The 11,508-nt window shown below is 54.1% G+C and overlaps 1 protein-coding gene across 1 annotated transcript in view; it reads left to right on the plus strand.

Annotated features, from left to right (window-relative positions):
- The window catches only part of stard10 (StAR related lipid transfer domain containing 10), a 44,772-nt gene extending 38,097 nt beyond the window's left edge, over positions 1-6,675 (plus strand). The window contains exon 6 of the mRNA XM_078545006.1: positions 6,365-6,675. Within this exon, the coding sequence (XP_078401132.1) occupies positions 6,365-6,592 (228 nt within the window). The 3' untranslated portion in view covers positions 6,593-6,675. The remainder of the gene's footprint in view (positions 1-6,364) is intronic.
- Positions 6,676-11,508: the final 4,833 nt, after the last annotated feature.

Consider the following 11,508-nt stretch of genomic DNA (forward strand, 5'->3'; position numbering starts at 1 on the left):
CGCGCTCTCTCATGCTCTCTCGCTCGCTCTCTCTCGTGCGCTCTCTCTCGCTCTCTAGCTCGCTCTCTCTCACTCTCTAGCTCGCTCTCTCTCGCACTCTCTTGCTCACTCTCTCGCGCTCTCGCTCGCTCTCTCGTGCTCTCTCGCTCGCTCGCTCTCTCGCTCGCTCGCTCTCTCTCTCGCGCTCTCTCTCTCGCGCTCTCTCGCTCGCGCTCTCTCGCTCGCTCTCTCTCGCTCGCACTCTCGTGCGCTCGCTCGCTCTCTCTCACGCTCTCGCTCGCTCTCTCGCGCTCTCTCGCTCGCTCTCGTGCTCTCTCACTCGCTCGCTCTCTCTCGCGCTCTCTCGCTCGCTCTCTCGCGCTCTCTCGCTCGCTCTCTCGCGCTCTCTCGCTCGCTCTCTCTCGTGCTCTCTAGCTCGCTCTCTCTCGCTCTCTAGCTCGCTCTCTCTCGCTCTCTAGCTCGCTCTCTCGCGCTCTCTTGCTCGCTCGCTCGCTCGCTCTCTCATGCTCTCTCGCTCGCGCTCTCTCATGCTCTCTCGCTCGCTGTCTCTCGTGCGCTCTCTCTCGCTCTCTAGCTCGGTCTCTCTCGCGCTCTCTTGCTCGCTCTCTCGCGTGCTCTCGCTTGCTCTCTCGCGCTTTCTCGCTCGCTCTCTCGCGCTTTCTCGCTCGCTCTCTCTCGCGCTTTCTCGCTCGCTCTCTCTCGCGCTTTCTCGCTCGCTCTCGCGCTTTCTCGCTCGCTCTCTCTCGTGCTCTCTCGCTCTCGCTCGCTCTGTCTGTCTTGCGCTCTCTTGCTCGCTCTCTCTTGCTCTCTATCGCGCTCTCTCGCTCGCTCTCTCGCACTCTCTCTCGTGCTCTCTCGCTCGCTCTCTCTTGCTCTCGCTCGCTCTCTCTTGCTCTCGCTTGCGCTCTATCGCGCTCTCTCGCTCTCTCTCGCTCTCTCTTGCTCTCGCTCGCTCTCTCTTGCTCTCGCTCACTCTCTCTTGCTCTCTCTCGTGCTCTCATGCTCGCTCTCGCTCGCGCTCTCTCGCTCACTCACTTTCGCGCTCTCTTGCTCTCTCACTCGTGCTCTCTCACGCTCTCACGCTTGCTCTCTTTCGCGCTCCCTCACTCGCTCTCTCGCACTCTCTTTCTCGCTCGCTCTCTCTCATGCTCTCTCGCTCGCTCTCTCGTGCTTTCTAGCTCGCTCTCTCTTGCGCTCTCTAACTCGCTTTCTCTTTCTCTCTCTCGCTTGCTCTCTCTCTCGCTCGTTCTCTCTTGCTCTCTCTCGCTCGCGCTCTCTCGCTTGCTCATTCTCGCGCTCTGTTGCTCATGCTCTCTCTTGCACTCTCTCTTGCGCTCTCTCGCTCGCTCTCTCTTGCTCTCTATCGCGCTTTCTCGCTCGCTCTCTCGCACGCTCTCTCGTGCTCTCTCGCTCGCTCTCTCTTGCTCTCGCTCGCTCTCTCTTGCTCTCGCTCACTTTCTCTAGCTCTCTCTCATGATCTCTCACGCTCTCATGCTCGCTCTCGCGCTCGTGCTCGCTCTCGCGCTTGTTCTCTCTCACGCTCTCTTGCTCTCTCACTCATGCTCTCTCGCACTCTCACGCTTGCTCTCTTTCGCGCTCCCTTGCTCGCTCTCTTGCTTTCTCGCTCGCTCTCTCTCTCGCTCTCTCTCATGCTCTCTCGCTCGCTCTCTCGTGCTCTCTCGCTCGCTCTCTCGTGCTCTCTCGCTCGCTCTCTCTTGTGCTCTCTTGCTTGCTCTCTCTTGCGCTCTCTCTTGCGCTCTCTCTTGCGCTCTCTCTTGCGCTCTCTCTTGCGCTCTCTCTTGCGCTCTCTCTTGCGCTCTCTCTTGCACTCTCTCGCTCTCTTGCGCTCTCTCACTCGCTCACTCTCGCGCTCTCTTGGCGCTCTCTCTCGCTCGCTCTCGTGGTCTCACGCTCACGCTCTCCCTCGCGCTCGCTCTCTCTCATGCTCTCTCGCTCGCTCTCGTGCTCTCTCTTGTGCTCTCTCTCGCACTCTCTCGCTCTCTTGCGCTCTCTCTCGTGCTCTCTAGCTCGCTCTCTCTCGCTCTCTAGCTCGCTCTCTCTCGCGCTCTCTTGCTCGCTCTCTCGCGCTCTCTTGCTCGCTCTCTCGCGCTCTCTCGTGCTCTCTCGCTCGCTCTCTCTCTCATGCTCTCTCTCTCGCGCTCTCTCTCTCGCGCTCTCTCTCTCGCGCTCTCTCTCTCGCGCTCTCTCGCTCGCTCTCTCTCGCTCGCTCTCTCGTGCTCTCGCTCGCTCGCTCTCTCGCTCTCTCTTGCGCTCTCGCTCTCTCGCTCTCTCTCGCGCTCTCGCTCGCTCTCGCGCTCTCGCTCTCTCTCTCTCGCGCTCTCGCTCGCTCTCTCTCGCGCTCTCGCTCGCTCTCTCTCGCGCTCTCGCTCGCTCTCTCGCGCTCTCTCGCTCGCTCTCGTGCTCTCTCGCTCGCTCGCTCTCTCTTGCGCTCTCTCTCGCGCTCGCTCGCTCTCTCGCGCTCCCTCACTCGCACTCTCTCGTGCTCTCTAGCTCGCTCTCTCTCGCTCTCTAGCTCACTCTCTCGCGCTCTCTTGCTCGCTCTCTCGCTCGCTCGCGCTCTCTCATGCTCTCTCGCTCTCTCTCTCTCGTGCGCTCTCTCTCGCTCTCTAGCTCTCTCTCTCTCACTCTCTAGCTCGCTCTCTCTCGCACTCTCTTGCTCACTCTCTCGCGCTCTCTCGCTCGCTCTCTCGTGCTCTCTCGCTCGCTCGCTCTCTCGCTCGCTCGCTCTCTCTCTCTCGCGCTCTCTCGCTCGCGCTCTCTCGCTCGCTCTCTCTCGCTCGCACTCTCGTGCGCTCGCTCGCTCGCTCTCTCGCTCTCTCTCGCGCTCTCGCTCGCTCTCTCGCGCTCTCGCTCGCTCTCTCTCACGCTCTCGCTCGCTCTCTCGCTCGCTCTCGTGCTCTCTCACTCGCTCGCTCTCTCTCGCGCTCTCTCGCTCGCTCTCTCGCGCTCTCTCGCTCGCTCTCTCTCGTGCTCTCTAGCTCGCTCTCTCTCGCTCTCTAGCTCGCTCTCTCTCGCTCTCTAGCTCGCTCTCTCGCGCTCTCTTGCTCGCTCGCTCGCTCTCTCATGCTCTCTCGCTCGCGCTCTCTCATGCTCTCTCGCTCGCTGTCTCTCGTGCGCTCTCTCTCGCTCTCTAGCTCGGTCTCTCTCGCGCTCTCTTGCTCGCTCTCTCGCGTGCTCTCGCTTGCTCTCTCGCGCTTTCTCGCTCGCTCTCTCGCGCTTTCTCGCTCGCTCTCTCTCGCGCTTTCTCGCTCGCTCTCTCTCGCGCTTTCTCGCTCGCTCTCGCGCTTTCTCGCTCGCTCTCGCGCTTTCTCGCTCGCTCTCTCTCGTGCTCTCTCGCTCTCGCTCGCTCTGTCTGTCTTGCGCTCTCTTGCTCGCTCTCTCTTGCTCTCTATCGCGCTCTCTCGCTCGCTCTCTCGCACTCTCTCTCGTGCTCTCTCGCTCGCTCTCTCTTGCTCTCGCTCGCTCTCTCTTGCTCTCGCTTGCGCTCTATCGCGCTCTCTCGCGCTCTCTCGCTCTCTCTCGCTCTCTCTTGCTCTCGCTCGCTCTCTCTTGCTCTCGCTCACTCTCTCTTGCTCTCTCTCGTGCTCTCATGCTCGCTCTCGCTCGCGCTCTCTCGCTCACTCACTTTCGCGCTCTCTTGCTCTCTCACTCGTGCTCTCTCACGCTCTCACGCTTGCTCTCTTTCGCGCTCCCTCACTCGCTCTCTCGCACTCTCTTTCTCGCTCGCTCTCTCTCATGCTCTCTCGCTCGCTCTCTCGTGCTTTCTAGCTCGCTCTCTCTTGCGCTCTCTAACTCGCTTTCTCTTTCTCTCTCTCGCTTGCTCTCTCTCTCGCTCGCTCTCTCTTGCTCTCTCTCGCTCGCGCTCTCTCGCTTGCTCATTCTCGCGCTCTGTTGCTCATGCTCTCTCTTGCACTCTCTCTTGCGCTCTCTCGCTCGCTCTCTCTTGCTCTCTATCGCGCTTTCTCGCTCGCTCTCTCGCACGCTCTCTCGTGCTCTCTCGCTCGCTCTCTCTTGCTCTCGCTCGCTCTCTCTTGCTCTCGCTCACTTTCTCTAGCTCTCTCTCATGATCTCTCACGCTCTCATGCTCGCTCTCGCGCTCGTGCTCGCTCTCGCGCTTGTTCTCTCTCACGCTCTCTTGCTCTCTCACTCATGCTCTCTCGCACTCTCACGCTTGCTCTCTTTCGCGCTCCCTTGCTCGCTCTCTTGCTTTCTCGCTCGCTCTCTCTCTCGCTCTCTCTCATGCTCTCTCGCTCGCTCTCTCGTGCTCTCTCGCTCGCTCTCTCGTGCTCTCTCGCTCGCTCTCTCGTGCTCTCTCGCTCGCTCTCTCTTGTGCTCTCTAGCTTGCTCTCTCTCGCTCTTTCCTTCTCTCTCTTGCTCGCTGTCTCTCGCTCGCGCTCTCTCGCTTGCTCATTCTCGCGCTCTGTTGCTCGTGCTCTCTCTTGCACTCTCGCTCATGCTCTCGCACGTTCGCTCTCGTGCTCTCTCACTCGCTCTCACACTTTCATGCGCTCTCTCGCGCTCACTCTCATTTTCTCTCACTCTCTTGCTCTCTCGCATTCTCTCGCTCTCTCTCTCTCTCTCTCTCGCTGTCCGGCAGCAGCCAGTCTAATCACAGCCTGTTACTCTCCCATGTTTGCTGGTGAGCCTATCAGCAGCCAATGTGGGAAGGGAATAACCTGTGATTGGAGGAACAGCCCCTTGCAGAAATCCTCAACCTCACTGACCTGTGTTAAAGGCATTTTGAACAATCACATTGGGGGTCACATAGAGGGGTTTGTGGGCCATTTCCAGCCCGTGGGCCCTGGTTTGGACAAGCCTGTTGCAGGGGCTGGAGGAGGTTACAGAGCTGGGGAGAGGGGCAAGGTCACGGAGGGATTTGGAAACAAGGATGGTAATTTTAAAATTGAAGGATAAAATATATAAATGTAAAATAATATATCCTTCAGTCAATGCATTTTAGCAGATTATTAACCCGGCTTTTCTCAGGAGAATTTGGTCATGAGTTTGCTTGTAGCTCATATACATTCCATACAAGTAGACTCTGTAGACTGTTTGCTGCAGTCTACTGTTTAAATTAGGTCTTCTGGACCGATGGGTAGCGTTCCTGCCTCTGAGCCAGAAGCTCCAGATTCGACTCCCACACGAGGCCTTGACGGCCATGGAAGGTGCGTTTATAAGTGGCCAGACAGGTTGACTATTAACCTGCAGATCCTTCCAACACATACCAATGACAGGCAGTAAGAGTGGAAGAGATTCCTGGCCGGCCGTGTATTGGAAAGAACATTGGAGCCTCTACCATCACTATCCATAGCTCCAGACTGCAACATGGTAAATTCAAGGGTGATCAGGGAGGGCCAATGAATGCTGCCCTCGCCAGTGACGCCCACATCCTGTGAAGGAATGAGAAGAAAATGCATGTAAAAGTGCATGTTACCACAAAACTCAGACTCCCTAAGTGACCTGTAACGCATCACCACCATGGTTTAAGTAGACTCTGTTTGCTGTCAGCTCTGCCCTGCCTCCAGCTCATTGGTTGTCTGTAAAATCTCTGGTTCTAAAAAGCTGGGGAGGGATGAGTGAGTGACTTCACTACGTCCTTTTCAAGGAAACAGAACACAGATTAAGTTCCAAAGTTTTTTTAATTGTTTGGTCAGAGCTGCACCCTCCCGCCCACACCTCCCGTTCTTTATGAACTGCCTTACTGCTCCTAACTGCGGAGTCACTTTGGAAACTGTTTCATTTGCATACTCCTGTCCTCCAGGGTGAAATTTAAAGGTGTTTGTCGGCAAGCAGTGAGAACATTCTGGAATCGCAGCAACATCTACAGGGGTTGGGAGCATGTCGGGAGGGGATTAAATGGGTGGGTAGAGACAGTGATAGGGGAGAGTGTACATGGGGCTGTGGGAGGGGATTAAATGAGTGGGTGGAGTCAGTGATAGGGGAGAGTGTACATTGGGCTGTGGGAGGGGATTAAATGGGTGGGTAGAGTCAGTGATAGGGGAGAGTGTACGTGGGGCTGTCGGAGGGGATTAAATGGGTGGGTAGAGTCAGTGATAGGGGGAGAGTGTACATGGGGATGTGGGAGGGGATTAACTGGGTGGGCAGAGTCAGTGATAGGGGGAGAGTGTACGTGGGGCTGTCGGAGGGGATTAAATGGGTGGGTAGAGTCAGTGAGAGGGAAGGAGATGGTTTTCTGAGCCCCGATGCCTTTTCCCAGTCCCTGCCCTGGGGCTGTTGAGCTTCCTGTCGCCATGCACCTTGACCTTTGACCCTTGACTCATCACGGTCTGTCCCCTGTCCTTGTTGTAACCCGAGCGAAGTGACCTCTCTTTTGTTTAACAAGGCGATGAAGAAGATGTACAAAGCCTGCCTCAAGTACCCAGAGTGGAAGCAGAAACACAGCCCGGCTTACAAACCCTGGCTTCACCCGGAGCAGAGCACTCTCCTCAGCATCCAACTCTCCGAACTCTCCATCCAGCACGCTGACTCACTGGAAAACATCGACGAGAGTGGAATCCTCGAGGCCAAGGACGAGAAGGGAGACGCCAGTGACGAGGACAGCGTGAACTGAAGGGGCACAGGGTCACCTGCCCCCCTTACTACCACCACCGATCGGAGGCCATATTCCAAATAAAGTGCAACTTTATTTAAATGAGATTGCCTAAGGTCCCATGGGTGGGGGGGGTGGGGGTGGGGAGCAGGGGGACTGGAGAGAGCGGGAGGGAGAGACGGGGAAGATATGGCCGACGTCTGCCATTTAGTTTCTTGTCAGGAATCACTTCCCACCCCGCCCCACCCACACCGAGTTTGCTGACCTTTCATGACCACGCTCTTTGGCCGGAAGTTCCCAGCCCCTCACGCCGGCCGGATCGGATCTTCCAATCCCACCGATGGTGAACGGAGATTCCCACGGCCCTGCCGCCAGGGAACACGCCCACGGGGAACGCTCTGTGGGGTGGTGGGGGGTGGGGGCTGGAAAATTCCGGCCTTTTTTTTCCTGTAACACTTAAGAATGGGGAAAAGGGCCTCTCAAACCCCTCAGTCCCGTCCTGCTGTTCTCCTCCCTCACCGCACCTCAGCTACAGTCACCGATTTCCTCATCGTTCCTTTCCAGTTTATCGATTTTTGTAAAGCAATCTGCGGGGTAAGGGGGAGAAGGGGGGAGAGTGGCCCTAAGTGAATCGCTCACTCCGAGAGCCAGTGCAGGCACGATGGGCTGAATGGCCTCCTGCACCCTAACAATTCCGTGATTTTTGTGAATCTCAGTTTTGAAATGTTTAATTGCCCACCCTCCCCAGCTTCGACAGCTTTTTGTTTGGGGTGGGGGGGTTGGGGGTTGGGGGGGGAGGTGGGGGGAAGAGTTCCAGATTTCCACTCCCCTCAGTGTGAAGAAGCAGCCCCCTGCCATCACCCCCCTACTCTTAACTGTTGGAGCCCCTTTCTTGACCTTATCCTTCCAGAGGAAATCGTTTCCCTCTATCTAACCGACCGAATTCCTTTATCATAAGACCATAAGACATAGGAGCAGAAATTAGGCCATTCGGCCCATCGAGTCTGCTCCGCCATTCAATCATGGCTGATAAGTTTCTCAACCCCATTCTCCCGCCTTCTCCCTGTAACCTTTGATCCCCTTACCAATCAAGAACAATCACAGAATCACACAGTGCAGAAGAGGCCCTTCGGCCCATCGAGTCTGCACCGACATGTGAGAAACACCTGACCTACCTACCTAATCCCATTTACCAGCACTTGGCCCACAGCCTTGAATGTTATGACGATGCCAAGTGCTCATCCAGGTGCTTTTGAAAGGATGTGAGGCAACCCGCCTCCACCACCCTCCCAGGCAGTGCATTCCAGACCATCACCGCCCTCTGGGTAAAAACCTTTTTCCTCACATCCCCTCTAAACCTCCTGCCCCTCACCTTGAATTTCGTCTCTGCAACCTGTCCCCTCTTAGTTTAACTCTTTTAGCTGTGGTGTCATCCTGGTGACTGTACTGCACTGTGCCCCCTCCAAAGTCACCGCATGCTTCCTGAGATCCAGACCTGAACACAGTTTACTCCAGATGGGGCCTAACCAAGGTACTGTATATCTGAAGCAGCACCATACCCTCCCCCCCTCAGCTTTGCATTCCAGCCTCCTGAGATAAAGGCCCACATTCCATTAGCTTTTTTGATGTTTTTTAGTACCTGTCTGCTAGCTTTTCGTAAAATCGAAATACTGCGGATGCTGGAAATCTGAAACAGAAACAGAGAGGGCTGGAAAATCTCCGCAGGTCTGACAGCATCTGTGGAGAGAGAGAGAGAGAAACAGCATTAATGTCTCGAATCCGTATGACTCTTCTAAAGAGAGCTCTGAAGCAGAGTCTCACGGACTCGAAACGTTAACTCTGTTTTCCTCTCTCCGCAGGTGTTGCCAGACTGGCTGAGTTTTTCCAGCCTTCCCTTGCTTTTATTATGCTAGCTTTTTGTGGTTTTGTACAGGTGAACCCTAAATCCAGTTACTCCTCCAGAGCTCCAAGTCTCTCATCACCAAAAAAAATCTTCCAAATTACCTTCCTCTGTTCCAAAGTTCCCCATTCCCTTGATCTCTGTTGCCACAGTTCTGCCCGCTCATAACGCACCAAGGTCATTTATACCTCCCTGCCTTTACCCACACAACTTACATTGACTCTTACTAGTGCCATAGATACACAACTCTTTATTTAGTTGCTTGGTAGTACAGAAACTCGAATATCGCTGAAAAGAGAGACGTGTTGCTGAAACTTTTTGTCTTGTGCTCATCAGGACAAATGCAAGAATGCCAAATTTCAAAGGATCACCGGTGATATTTTTATCCCGCGGATTCTTTGAATACTTATTTTTGCTGTGAGAATTTAGGAAATGGGATTCGGGGGACGGAGAAAAACGGGCATCTTCACAGAGAAGATTGATTTAAAAAGTGGGCTGCTCTCCAGGAATTTGACCAACCGGTGTTGCCAACCCTAGATTTGAGGTCTATGTTTCTTTCAGACATACGCCAAAGGCTGAGTAAACACAAAACAAGCCATTGACAGATTTAGCATCCGCCTGAAATTCAGTGCACATCAGGCGTGGGTCTCAGCCCCGATGTTGATGAACTTTGCACCCATCAAATAGGAGCAGGAGTAGGCCATTCAGTCCCTCGAGCCTGCTCCACCATTCAACACGATCATGGCTGATCTCCTACCTCAACTCCACCTCCCCGCATTGTCCCCGTATTCCTCGATTCCCTGAGTGCCCACACTCAACCATGGAGCATCCACCACCCTTTGAGTGAAGAAATTTCTCCTCTTCCTCAGTCCTAAATGATCGGCCCCTTATCCTGAGACTGTGACCCCGTGTTCTAGATTCCCCAGCCTGAGGAAACAACCTCCCAGCATCTACTCTGTTGCACCCTCTTAAGAATTTAAGGCCCACTAAAAGGGTGTACCCATGTTACACTGAGAGCGCTGTATATTTGGAAGGAGCGTGGCTACATGATGTTCCAATCAGTGGGTAACACAAAATTGAACCTGCTGATGCAATTCGGGATTTTGAGCTCCCTTTTTAAGTTCAGGTTGGTCGGGGAATGGCTGGCTTCAAAGCTCACTGGGAAGGTAGGCCTTTGCTGGGAGGAAGGAGTCCGCACAATCACCAATCACGAAAGACCTTGAGAGATTCATAAGATCAGAAGAAATAGGAGCAGGAGTGGACCCCTTGGACCTGCTGTGCCGTTCAGTAAGATCATGGCTGATCTGATTGTGGCCTTAACTCTACTTTGATGCCGCCTGTCAGCACCTCCGATGGGTTTTTTAAACATCTCCCCACCCCCTCAGCTCCCAGGCCACCTTCCCTGCGGACGCGCCCTCTCTGTCTCTCTGCAGCCATTGGCAACTCCCAGACCGTGAGGCCACCCAATGAGAACCTCCGACTGGCCCTTCACCCTTGGGAGCCCACCCTCCATCCCTCATTGGATGGTGACATGTCCTCTGGCCATTTCATTGGTCCGGCACTGAAAAATCGTCTCGGGATCTACTTCCGACAGGGTCTGGGTTCGGGACCCGGAAGTCCACCACCCCCCCTCCCCCTCCCCCATCCCCCTCCCCTCCCCCTCTGATGTTGGGCTCCAAACCCTAGAAGTAAGTCACCCCTGCGGGTGTCACCTGTGGTTCAGTGGGCAGCTCTCTTGCCTCTGTGTCTGAAGGTTATGGGTTCAAGTCCCACTACAGAGTTTTAAGGGACAAAATCCATCCAGTTCTTCCCACTGCAGCCCAGAGGGAGTGCGGCACTGTCAGTGGTACCATCTCTCAGGAGAGATGTTAAACCAAGGCTCCTCGTGCCATCTTGGGTGGAGGTAGAAGATCTCATGGCCGTTATTTTGAAGAAATGAAGGGGAGTTTCCCTCAAACAACATCAACAAAACAGATTATTTGGTCATTATTGGGAGCTTGCTGTGCACAAATTGCAGCGTTTGCTACATTTTTTTTTTGATTTCATGGGATGTGGCAAGGCCAGCATTTGCAGCCCTTGAACTGAGTGTCTTGCTTGGCCATTTCAGGGGGGCAGTTAAGAGTCAACCACATTGCTGTGGATCTGGAGTCACATGTAGACCAGAGATAAGGACGGCAGATTTCCTTCCCTAAAGGACCATGGTGAACCAGATGGGTTTTTACAACAATCAGTGATCACGGTCACCACTTCTGAGCCTAGCTTTGGATTCCAAATTTATTAATTGAATTCAAGTTCCCCCAAATGCAGCGCTGGGATTTGAACCCGTGCCCCCCCCCGAGCCCCAGCCACGAGGGATGACTAGTCTAGTAACGTTACCACGATGCCACATTGCAAAAGTAACCATGGTGTTGAAAAAAAAAAGAGCTCATCATTATCTGTAAAGTGCTATGGACAGTTGTAAAGTGCCAAGGTTCTGAAAGGCGCTATGTAAATGCAATTCCTTTCTTCTTGCTGGACGGCCAGTTTGGCTCTTGTCAGCAGGTCGTGGGTTCAAGTCTTGATCCAGGGACTTTAAACCGTTGTCAACGATGAAATGAAACAAATTCGTTTGATTTGCTCCCCGCTTCCTCGTCCAGTCCGTTAAATACATTTTGAATGAAATCACAACATTCACTCTGCCGGGTAGGTTTTCCCAGTGTCTCTGTCATGGTGTTCGCCGGTGTCAGTAGATAGACAAATAGTTAAAGTCACCAGCATTTCAGTGGGATGAGAAGATCTGGTGAATGTTATTCTCCGTGTAGTTTCTCACACAAAGGATTGACCTTGCGCTGCAACTTAGAAACTCATATTTTTACCTTTGGCTCGAGCTCCTCATTGTTACCTGACGCACAAAATGTTCTATGTAGATGTATTTAGATAGGGGTGATGGTCACAAAGTATGATTAAAAACCAAAACGTGTTGAATTATTTTTCAACCAGAGCGCACACTCTCAAATAAAGTGAATAGCATTGTGGGTGTCTTTCTGTGCACTGAATT

The sequence above is a fragment of the Cetorhinus maximus genome, chromosome 7 (assembly GCF_964194155.1).
Source record: "Cetorhinus maximus chromosome 7, sCetMax3.hap1.1, whole genome shotgun sequence".
Classification (NCBI taxonomy): domain Eukaryota; kingdom Metazoa; phylum Chordata; class Chondrichthyes; order Lamniformes; family Cetorhinidae; genus Cetorhinus; species Cetorhinus maximus.